This window comes from Pollachius pollachius (genome assembly GCF_949987615.1).
Source record: "Pollachius pollachius genome assembly, chromosome: 15".
Taxonomy (NCBI): Eukaryota; Metazoa; Chordata; class Actinopteri; order Gadiformes; family Gadidae; genus Pollachius; species Pollachius pollachius.
The window spans coordinates 3,557,314-3,569,559 of record NC_136948.1 but is presented as its reverse complement, the minus strand read 5'-3'; the positions used below and the strand labels follow the sequence as shown (position 1 = coordinate 3,569,559).

At 50.3% G+C, this 12,246-nt stretch overlaps 1 protein-coding gene across 1 annotated transcript in view; it reads left to right on the top strand.

The window, feature by feature from the left end:
• Positions 1–3,990: 3,990 nt before the first annotated feature.
• kcnh5b (potassium voltage-gated channel, subfamily H (eag-related), member 5b) overlaps positions 3,991–12,246 on the top strand; it is a gene marked incomplete at both ends in the record, with an annotated part of 73,863 nt that continues 65,607 nt past the window's right edge. Inside the window, 4 exon segments of the mRNA XM_079752218.1 lie at positions 3,991–4,063; positions 6,801–6,924; positions 10,300–10,406; positions 11,677–11,805. Coding sequence (XP_079608344.1) covers positions 3,991–4,063; positions 6,801–6,924; positions 10,300–10,406; positions 11,677–11,805 — 433 coding nt within the window.

The window sequence follows — 12,246 nt, the reverse complement described above, 5'->3', positions numbered from 1 at the left end:
ATCGGAACGAACATCCGCAATTAAACTCAAACATCAGGAACAGCTTCTTTAACACCCTGCCGTAAGCGGGAGCTATTTATTCTCTCTTCCCTTGACGTTTCGGCCAGGCTTGTCACCGGTGGTGATGAGGGTTGTAAGCGGCCATGGTTTCAGTTCCAATAAGGGTAATAGCCCTCATTCACAGAGCGGCCATCTTGATTCAAAACGCGAGAATTCCTTCGACCGGCCGCGGCCTTTGTTTCCAAGGAGATAGATTCCAGGTTCTCTTTTCTTTCTTTATTTTTCTCGATAGTGGAGTTCTCTTTTACTTTGTTTTCATTTATTTTTATTTACTTACCCCGACATTTTTGGATCCTGGGTCACCAACCGTACCAGGTAATGCTGGTGTCAGTCTGGTACTGGTATAAGTCTGGTACTGGTATTTCAGTTCCAATAAGGGTAATGGCTCTCACTCGCCAAGCGCTGCGGCATTCAGTTCCTCCACCATGCTAGCGTCTGGAACCAAGATGGGCGCTCGGTGCATAGCGATGTGTTTGGAACCAAGATGGCGGAGCTCGAGCGACCGAGCGGCCATCTTGGTTCCCACCATGCTAGCATTCGGAACCAAGATGGCAGAACTCGATGAGCTGTCTGTCTGTCTGGGTCTGGAAAGCTGCATTCAGTTCCCCCACCATGCTAGCGTCTGGAGCCAAGATGGCAGAACCTGATTGGATGAGCGGCCATCTTGATTCCCACCATGATAGCGTTTGGAGCCAAGATGGCTGCTACCAGGTGAGTGAGGCTCATGGACGCAGCTGACCCTCGTTGTCGCGCTGGCCGGCCCAGACGCAGCCAATCATAGCATGCAGACACACCACACACACACAGACACACACACACACACACACACACAGTCGATAATGTACAATGTATGTGTGCTCGTATACCCGGTACTTTGAGCGGGACTTCGGAGCGGCGCCGGTGTTTCTTTGACTAATTATTTCGAGATCAATAGTGGAGGAAACGCCCTGGGGTCCCCCCCCCCCCCGGAGAGGGGAAGGGGAAGACTGTTACCGGGGAGCTGGAAGTCTTTCTCCCTCTCTCTCTCTCTCCCTCTTTCTCTCTCCATCCCTCTCTCTCTCTCTCACTCTCTCTCGGTGTGTCTCGCTCTCCTCTCCCCCCCCCCCCCCGTGTGTTACAATGTGTTACGTTCTGTTTAACGCTGAGAACCCCCCACAACAGACCCTCCAGAACAGAACCCCCCTACAACAGAACCCCCCTAGAACCCACCCCTCTGGTCCTCTGCCGTCCTCGCGCCGTCCGTTACTACGCTGGACTCGGGGACTATTATGGGATGTCTGTTTTGCTGTTTTTATTGCCTGCATCTTCTCCCGCCGTTTGTTGGGCGTTATCAATTCATCAGCCAGCCGGTAACTCCGTCTGGCGCCCACCACTGTTCCCCCCCCCACCCCCCCGCGGTTAAAATAACTGCTGTTATTTCGGTCCCGCTATATGTAGGCTAACAGATGAATAAAACACGGTGCTCCGCCAGCTCCCAACCTGGACCGCGACGCACACAGGCACCCCCGCATGGGCTGGAAGACCGCCAGCAGGCCCCGGACCGCAGCGCAGCGCCACGCGCGCGTGTTTGGACCCAGAGCTATTCATGGTCAGGAGCAGTAGCTAGCCTACATCACTGCAGGGAGGGGGGGGGGGGCGGGCCGCACGCAGAGGACGACATGTTGGCAACCCCCCTCCTCACTGTTAGTGTTACTACCCCCTCCTCACTGTTACTGTTACTACCCCCTCCTCACTGTTAGTGTTACTACCCCCTCCTCACTGTTACTGTTACTACCCCCTCCTCACTGTTAGTGTTACTACCCCCTCCTCACTGTTACTGTTACTACCCCCTCCTCACTGTTACTGTTACTACCCCCTCCTCACTGTTACTGTTACTACCCCCTCCTCACTGTTAGTGTTACTACCCCCTCCTCACTGTTAGTGTTACTACCCCCTCCTCACTGTTAGTGTTACTACCCCCTCCTCACTGTTAGTGTTACTACCCCCTCCTCACTGTTAGTGTTACTACCCCCTCCTCACTGTTAGTGTTACTACCCCCTCCTCACTGTTAGTGTTACTACCCCCTCCTCACTGTTAGTGTTACTACCCCCTCCTCACTGTTAGTGTTACTACCCCCTCCTCACTGTTACTGTTACTACCCCCTCCTCATTGTTACTGTTACTACCCCCTCCTCACTGTGACTGTTACTACCCCCTCCTCACTGTTACTGTTACTACCCCCTCCTCACTGTTACTGTTACTACCCCCTCCTCACTGTTAGTGTTACTACCCCCTCCTCACTGTTAGTGTTACTACCCCCTCCTCACTGTTACTGTTACTACCCCACCCTAACTGTTTATACATCTTTTATTTTTATATTGTTGCTGCTATGTGGCTCTTGAGGAACCAAGCATCATAATTTTAATCTTGTGTAATTGTGTACAATAAGAATGCAATAAAAGCAATTCTGCCATTCTGATTCTGATTCCTAACAGTTTGCTACCCCATCCTAACAGTTTGCTACCCCATCCTAACAGTTTGCTACCCCATCCTAACAGTTCATCCTAACCGTTTGGCTCCCCGTGATGCTCGTGAACCAATTAAGTTCCGCCGTTGGGAACATTTGGCAACGCGCGCCACAGTTTCAAACCGCCTCCCTCTGCAGGCTACAGCCAGCGTCTCTCCCCCATTCTCGTCTTTTTTTCTCTCTCGCTCACTCTCGCCCACTCTCTTTCGCTGTCTCTCGACCCTCGGGCCTGTTTTAAGCATTTGGCTGATAATTACAGAATCGCTGCTTGTTAACACTTATGAGCACGGAATTAACGCGGCGTAAACAATTAGGACTGTGGTTGGAAGGAGCTGCGTTCGTATGCGTCAGCATATTTATAGGCCTTTTTATAGGCTGCTCCTAAAATACTGAGCACAGCATGACGGACGGGGGGTTCCAGTCCTAAGTCGTCTGGCTAAATACGAGTACACAGGCCCGTATGTTATTGAGCCCTTATGACATAGATGTCGTCAGGGTCCATCCCCGTTACCGGGAGGGTTAAGAATCATTAACTTGGTACAATAACAGTGATGCACAAAGTCATCATCGCTTGAAACCGAATCCTCCTGGGACTTGTGAAGGTCCCGCGACACCGCTCACGGGGACCCCACAACCCCCCTGGGAAGTGGCGCGCTGGGTGCGCCTCGCGGGAACCCAAACCACTCAATCCCACGCGCCCATCGCAGACCTGACAGCGCGTGCAGCTGCAGCGGCGCGCGTGGAACACCGATCGCAGTTGTTGTTGTTGTTCCAGTGGGGGCCTTTAGGGTCCCGGGGGGGCCATTAACGCGTCTGAACAAGGTTATCCCCCACAGGGGGACTCCCGCGCAGGGGACACGCGTGTTTTTGTTGTTGATGTGACGATTAATAGGCTTGGTTGAGTGTGAAATCGACCGATCTGAAGACCAACGCTTTTATGTTTTATTTGATTTCTACATCAAATAACCCCCTCGGTTTCAACCCGCGCCTCCTGCTTGAGCTGATCGCCTTCTGAATCCTTAGCCGAGTGGTTTAATGTCCCGCACCTCTCGTCCCCAAGGCGCGTGGCCACGGACACCCGCCCCCCGGCGCGAGCCCACACCGCCCTGACCTGGGAAGGAAGCGCGTGGAGAGCCCTGGAGAGAGCGCGCGCTAGGAGAGCGGCCCCAGCCCCGTCGGACCGCGAGCGGAGAGAACAGAGCGCGCATGCGTCTTGCGCTGGCAGAATCGCTCGAGACAGCAGAATGCAGCGGCATGCAGCCGAGGCGCGCGCGTGTGGCTCAGTGCGCCCCGAGCAGCCGAAGCGCGGGGTTTTACGATGAGCTTCTCCGTCGCACCGACTGACACCCAGCCACGAGACCGACCGCCGACCCCCCGCCGCGCCGCCGTTCCGGACCCCGACCGACCATTCGGCCCGCCCGCACGATGCCCGGGGGAAAGAGAGGGCTCGTGGCACCGCAGAACACTTTTTTGGAGAACATTGTCCGGCGCTCGAGCGGTAAGTCCCCCCCCCCCCCCCCCCGCGCATCACTGAGCATCGCTTTTTATTTACTCTGCGCTTCTGTGTGTGTGTGTGTGTGTGTGTGTGTGTATGTGTATGTGTATGTGTATGTGTGTGTGTGTGTCTGTGTCTGTGTCTGTGTGTCTGTGTGTTGTTTTATAAACTAATCTGACTCCGGCGACATGTCGCGGCATTCGTGATGTTACATCAGACCGCGGAGTGCGCGCGGAGCGCGCGGAGTCAGAGCGCGTGAAGCGCTGTGTTTACCGACCACCTCAGATCCAAAGTTCCTCCACGTCCTTTAAAGTCCGTGTTTACATCATCAGGAGGTTGAGTCCTGCTCAGGTCGACCAGTGAGCCTCCTGGTTCATGGGACGGGGACGCTGGAGCTATCGGACCACTCTGCTCATGGGTCACGGAAGCGGTGGTAGTACAGCCTTATGGTTCAGTTGTATCGGTCGCTATGATCTGACCTTTATATTTTAGATAGCCTACGTTATGTAACAGATGTTTTTTTTTCTTTCAAATAATTATAAGTGTTTTTATTTGTTTGAGGACGGATTCGGTGAAAGTGCTCTTCTGTGTGCTGCTCATCTAAATACATGTAATAATAATAATAATAATAATAATAATAATAATAATAATAATACATTATAGGCTGAAGTCAGCAGCGCACAGAAACAAGCGCTCCTCCTCTGCCGCGCGCGTTGTTTTTCCCGCGTCCAGCCGCCACCGGAACTCCTAATTGGCGGGAGTCAGAGAACGAGGCCTGCCTCGAGAGTCTGGCCGCCGACTTTGTGGTATGACGCGATGTCACCCTGCGTCTCCCACGCTCTAAAGGCCGACCGGACGAGCTCGGGCTCTGGTTGGCTGTTTGGTTAGGCAGTCCGTCTATTTTCCGCCTGGGAGGTCACAGCAGCAGGCGGTCTGAATTCATCCCGCGGAGTCGAGGACAGATTCCCGCCACAACTCACTTCGTAGACTCACTGAGCACGATACATTTCAGCCCGGTTGAAGGGTGGTCCGAGGCGGGAACGCGCCCGAGCTGTCCACTGACGGCACGCGCTGGGAGCGGTAACGGCGTCTCGTGGGGCATGACAGCGCTTATGGATGTTGCGGCCGCGCATTTCCACGCGTTTGGAGTCAGCGCGCATCATCCGACTGCTCTCGTGCAGAAATCAATTTAATGAGAGAGACTAAAGTGTCGCTCCTGATTGACAGCCGCGCGCGCAAAGAGGCCCTCAGCAATTTCCCCGTGTTCTTAAAGACTCTCGCGAGCATGGCGGGGTAACGTCTCTGTAACGAAGCATCTCCGCGAGGATCTGAGGAGAGAGAGGAGAGCGGGAACAAGAGATGGTTCCGTTTGTTTTGCGGACAATCTCGTGTTATGGTAAATCAGTGTGGAGATGTACACTACGATTGCAATTGTGTACTCACTCACCCGCGCGCGCCCACACGCAACCGAGCCCAACCCCCCCCCCCCCCCCCCACACACACACACACAAAAACACACTACCCAGGGGGCCTTGCTGCAGTGACTGCAGTGGGTCAGGTTTGTTTTTGTGGCATGTGGCCCTATTAGGTCCTCATTTGACTGCTGGAATGTGTTTATGTAGTCCCTCTGTTAAAATATTGGAGTGGGGGCGGACGCTGGTTCTTGATGCGCAAGGGATTCTGGGAGGGGTCTTCCCTATCTATTTGGACTTTTCGGGGCCCTCCTGGGTCCCTTGCGGCGCAGACATTTAGTGGGGTTCATGGGTTGGGGTTGATCTATGTGGGGGGGTATTTGTGCCACTTGTGTTCAGCTTGTGTTCATTGCACCATTACCGTACGTGTTACGGTCGTTGAATGGTTGCGTGTGTGTTCGTGTATTACTTGGCTGTGTTAATAAAGCAGTTCCGTAGTCGTGCGGTGTATGGGGCGCGGAACTGCAGTGGCCTGATGAACCTGAATCTGGGCGCCTCCCGTCATATCCTTCCCGTGCTGCTCGCCACATATATATATATATATATATATAATTTGGTGAAAATACGCATATTGTGAAATTATGGTAAATTACAGTTAGAGATTTTTACATGTGTATATATGTGTTAATATATATGTATATACGTGTGTATATATATTTGTTATATATATAATTTATATAGCCTAACGGTGAACAGTATATATTATTACATATTGTGTTCATACATATGTATATATTTATATGATGTGAACATACATATTTATATATATATTTGTACCTGTATATATATTTGGACAGTATATTATTACATTATTGTAAACACGCATCTTATTTCGGCCGCTGTAGCTTCTGTTGTGGTTGCTGATGGTTGAAGTGATTTGTTGTTCACGTGCTGCGCTGACACGCACACTTGACGAATAAACAAGATCATAATTAGGACTCTAATCACGGTGATGAGGGTGTTGACTCTGCACTTTAACATGCACGCTTAGAAATGCTGCCAGATGGAAGTAGGGGAATAATATTCACACCATAATGAGGATAATAATTATCCTCATTATGATCCTAAACAAAGGATCTGATGACGTCCAGGTACAGTCGGAAACTGGTTACTGTCACACGCACCTGTAGCTCCGTCGCTCAGATCCGAAGGGGTTCTCCCCAGCCCTGCCCGTGCGGTCCTGACTGAGTCCCTGGTGGTGGTGGTTGTTGTGTTGCGAGTGTGGAGCTCCGCCCTGACCCCCCGCTCTCCCCTCTCCTCTCCCCCAGAGACCAGCTTTCTCCTGGGCAACGCTCAGATCGTAGAGTGGCCCGTGGTCTACAGCAACGACGGCTTCTGCAAACTCTCCGGATACCACCGCGCTGAGGTCATGCAGAAGAGCAGCACATGCAGGTCCGCCATCTTTATCAATAACAATGACATCACCTTTATCCATAACGATGACATCACCTTTATCCATAACGATGACATCACCTTTATCCATAACGATGACATCACCCTTATCAATAACGATGACATCTTCTTTATCCTGAACCATGACATCACCTTTAACAATAACCATGACATCACCTTTAACCATAACAATGATATCATCTTTATCCATAACATGACTTCATCTTTATTCATAATGATGACATCACCTTTAACAATAACCATGACATCATCTTTATCCATAACAATGACTTCATGTTTATTCATAATGATGACATCATCTTTATCAATCACGATGACATCATCTTCATCCATAACGATTACATCACCTTTATCCATAATGATGACATCACCTTTATTCATAACAATGACTTAACCTTTATCCATAATGATGACATCACCTTTATCCATAACCATGACATCACCTTTATCCATAACCATGACATGATTTTTATCCATAACCATGACATCACCTTTATCCATAACTATGACATCAACTTTATCCGTAACCATGGCATCATCTTTAACAATAACGATGACATCACCTTTACCCGTAACCATGACATCACCTTTATCCAGAACTATGACATCAACTTTATCCGTAACCATGGCATCATCTTTAACAATAACGATGACATCACCTTTACCCGTAACCATGACACCACCTTTATCCAGAACTATGACCCTGTCCTGCTCTTACAGATATGTGACATCACTATTATCCCATTAACTGTGACACCATCCCAACCCACGTCCGTTTTCACGACATCATAGTACCCTTCATCAATAACCTGCGATGGATCAATAAGGATCAGGGGGATCGCGGCGGCGGCAGCGGCGTTATTAGATCACGTTAGATGACGGTAATCATGTCGGATTGTAGGGCTTCTCCTCGCTGAGCAGGGACGGGAGGCGTGTTGTAGCGTGAAATCTCGCCAGGGGAAATTATCAGCAATTAGGCGGGCTCTGCTAATTGAACGTGTGCACGGCTCCCTGGGTTGGGCGCGTCTGTCTTCAGGGAGATGAAACAAGCCCTGTCTGTCGTTATAAAACAGTTGGGTTGTTTTACAGTGCGAGCCTCCCCTCCCTCCCTCCTTCCTCCTCCCCTCCCTCCTTCCTCCTCCCTTCCCTCCTCCCTCCTCCCTTCCCTCCTACCTCCTCCCCTCCCTCCTCCCTCCTCTAGGCTTCGGGGATCCGAAGCTCTCTCCAGCTCCAGCACCACCGGAGAACCAACAGCCCTGTTGGCGGTTCTCTGTTTGCTTTGCTGTTCTATTGAAGAAGAAGCGGTCTGAAGCGTTAACGTTGTAGCGGCGCTTGCGGCTATACGGTTGTTACATTTACATTCACATTGAGGGGATTTTGCTGATGCCTTTAATCCAAAAGCGACTTACAACCATTCCTTCACACATTCACACACCGACGACGGAGCCGACCACGCAGGGCGACAGCCGGCTTGTCAGGAGCATTCAGGGTGAGGGCGTCTCGCTCAGGGACACCTCGACACTCAGCTAGGAGGAGCCGGGGATCGAACTAGCGACCTTCTGGGCACCAGTCAACCCGCACTAACTCCTGAGCTACTGCCGTCGCCCCCCCCCCCGCTCGTTACAGCTAGCGATTATCCTAGCGGCTAACTTTGTTCAGCAACATGGAGGACGGCGGTGGATGGCAGCAATTAATGATGAAAAAGAGAAAGAAAAACCAACTTCCCCCAAGTTCCCCGGTGCCTGCCACCCCCTGGGGGGGCCGCTGGGCCTACCGTTGTCACGGGAACCGTCTCCAGTGGTCCCGCTTCAGGATGCTGCCCCGTTTCGCCTGTCAGTCAAAATGCTTAAAGTATAGCCATATACCAAATGGGGCTCTCTTTCGCTCTCCTTCTCTCGCTTACTCTGTCTCTTTCTCTCTCTCTCTCTGTCTCTGTAACTCTCTCGCTCACTGTCTCTGTCTCTCTCGTTCCATCACTCTCTCTCTTTCTTCTCTCGCTTTCTCTGTCGTTTAACATCTTGCTTGCTCTCTTGCTCACACTCTCTTTCTCTCTCTCTCTCTCTCTCTCTCTCTCTCTCTCTCTCTGAAACTCTCTCTGGCTGTCTCTCTGTCTCTGTCTCTCTCTCTCTCTCTCTCTCTTTGTGTCCCTGGGAGCCGAGGGGGGCCCCTGACAGCCGCAGGGGCCCGACCACAGCAGGGCCCAGGCCTTGTTTAGCCAGCGGCTTACAGGCTGAGCGGACGCTGAGCCAGCAGGTGAAAGGAACAGAGGACAGAGATCCCGGGGCCCCTGCTGACCGGGGCCAGGGGCCCTCAGAGCCAGAGTCCATTCAGTTAGGAGATAAAGAGCTTGAGTCACCTAGTGGGGGGAGGGGGGGCACTCTGAGATAACTTCTCTCTCAGGGATAACCACAGTTTGTCTCCTCTTTCGATATTCTTTATTCAAAACATAGAACCTTTAGGGTTAGGGTTAAGGTCTGCGTACATCGTCAATGTCATGACCATTCATTGAGGAAACCTTTATGAAATGTGGAGGTGCATCTTTTATGATCTGAAATGTCTCTTATTCGATCAGTCTTTAAAATGGGATGTCGTTTTGTAGCCCTCCCCCCGGCCGTCATGACTGCTGATATTTATCATAGTTCTGTGGTCCGTCCTGGTCCAATGGGACTCTGCCTTTTCGTCAATATCCCCACAGAGGGACATCAATAGTGTCACACATTCCAGTCCAAGAGAGGCACAGAAATATTGTTGTGTAAAATTAAAGATATCATGTGTTTTCGTGTGTGTGCGTGTGCATGTGGATTTGTGTGTGCGCTTGCCTGTGCTTATGTGTGTGCGTGTGTGTGTGTGCGGGCGTATGTGAGTCTGCGTGGGCGTGTGTGCGTGCGTGCGTGCATGTGTGTGTGGTAAACACAATGGCTCGATGCTAAGACCACCATAGCCATGCTGTAATGCATAGGGTCTGGGACCTTGGCCCTATGCATTACAGCATGGCTGTAGGCCACTAGACTGTGGGTCATTGAACATAGGTTTTAATCCAAATGCATCAATGGACACACAGGAATTTAACTTTGCATCCAGCGCTTAACACACAACTAGAAAGACAGACAGTAAAAGGCACAAAGCTCTAGTAAAACATGATATTAAAAACTGTTCTTTAATTAAGGAATAATGAAATAGTCCAATTCAGACTCCTTTTGGAAGGAGGGCGTGGGGGGTGTAGTCATTGATTAAGGAGAGAAATAGCCTTAGGGAAAAAGCTATTTTTGTGGCGTGAGGTCCTTGTCCTGATGGCGCGGTACCCCTGGACCCTCTAACCCCAGGAGGTCTGATCTCTGGTCTCCTCCACCACAGCTTCATGTACGGAGAGCTCACGGACAAGAAGACCATCGACAAAGTCCGCCAGACCTTCGACAACTACGAGTCCCAGTGCTTCGAGGTCCTTCTCTACAGGAAGAACCGTGAGTGCTCTAAGGTCGCCTATCCCTCTAAGGTCCTTGAAGAACCGTGAGTGTTCTAACATCATCCATCCCTCTAAAGTCCTCGAAGAACCGTAAGTGTTCTTACATCCATCCCTCTAAAGTCCTCGAAGAACCGTAAGTGTTCTTACAACATCCATCCATTTTAAAACAAATGTTGTGGATTCCACGGCACGATTGAAACGATGTACAAGCACATGTTTGACCATCTTATAGATGGAGTCAAACAACTCATTTTGGTGTAATAAATAAATATCATTTTCCGAGTCTGATGTCAGGGCGAGGAGAAGGCGGTGGGATTGATCCCGCTGCGTTTGATTTGCGATCGCAGGGCTGTTTAGAGGAGGCGTCGCCCCAGTATCAATACAGTGGATCAATACTGAGGATCAATCCAGTGGATCAATACAGTGTGTGGCTGGCCTGCTTGTACCTCCATCCCGAGGAGCTGTAGGGTAGCTTCTCATACATGGGAGAAGGTTCTTCATGTTTTTTCGGTTCTTTTTGAGTCCTTCTTTAATCAAGGCTCTGTCTTGTTAAAGTCATTTGTTCTTGGTTTGCGTTGCTTACAGTTCGGTTAATGAGAGCTCTATGTTTTGTTGCTAAAGTTCTTTATTTGGTTAGAAGGAATTCTGTCGTATAACAGAAGCTCTTTGTTTGGTAGTTAAAAATCTATTTTTTAAATAACATTCAAGGTTCAACATTCTTTAAATAAACGCCATGTTTTTGTAATTACAGCTAGATATTTTTGGTAGAGCTCTGTGTGTATTCAGAGTAGAGGCTGAAAGCTCTGTGTATTCTAGAGAAGAAGCTGAACACGTGGTTCTCAGTCTGTGTGTATTCTAGAGTAGAAGCTGAACGTGTGGTTCTCAATCTGTGTGTGTATTCTAGAGTAGAAGCTGAACGCGTGGTGCTCAGTCTGTGTGTATTCTAAAGTAGAAGCTCTACGCGTGGTTCTCAGTCTGTGTGTGTATTCTAGAGTAGAAGCTGAATGCGTGGTGCTCAGTCTGTGAATGTATTCTAGAGTAGAAGCTGAACGCGTGGTGCTCAGTCTGTGTATGTATTCTAGAGTAGAAGCTGAACGCGTGGTGCTCAGTCTGTGTGTGTATTCTAGAGTAGAAGCTCAACGTGTGGTGCTCTGTCTGTGTGTGTATTCTAGAGTAGAAGCTGTCCCTGTGATTCTCAGCCTGGGTGTGTATTCTAGAGTAGAAGCTCAACGCGTGGTCTGTCTCAGTCTGTCTCCCCTGCCCCACAGGAAGCCCGGTGTGGTTCTACATGCAGGTGGCTCCGATCAGAAACGAGAACGACAAGGTGGTGCTGTTCCTCTGCACCTTCAAGGACATCACGGTGTTCAAGCAGCCTATCGAGGATGACCCCACCACAGGTGAGCGCCTCCACCCCTCCCAGCTACACCACCCACACCTCCGTCAGCACCGTCACCACACTGTTAATGTCTCACTGTATGGCTTTGATTATGTTTGTTTATTCCACCTTCGGGGAGATTACCGACGACATCAGTCACAAATTAGAGAGACCACATCTAGAGCACGTATCGCAGCGAGGACAACGTGGGGTTTGGATAGCGTCTGTTTTTGTTAATTATGTCCGAAGGGGGACGGTGTAGTCGATAGGTTAGGGTTGGTTTGTTTGTGTGTGTTTATCCATGATCTATTCCACCTTCGGGGGGATCACAGCGCTGGTGCATCCTTTGCAGCATTGCTTTGCGTGTCTCGTTCCACCACTGTCTCTCTAATTCCACACCCCCGCTTGTGATGTCACCGATGGCCGTAATCGGAGATGACTCGTTCAACGCTCACCTGCTTGC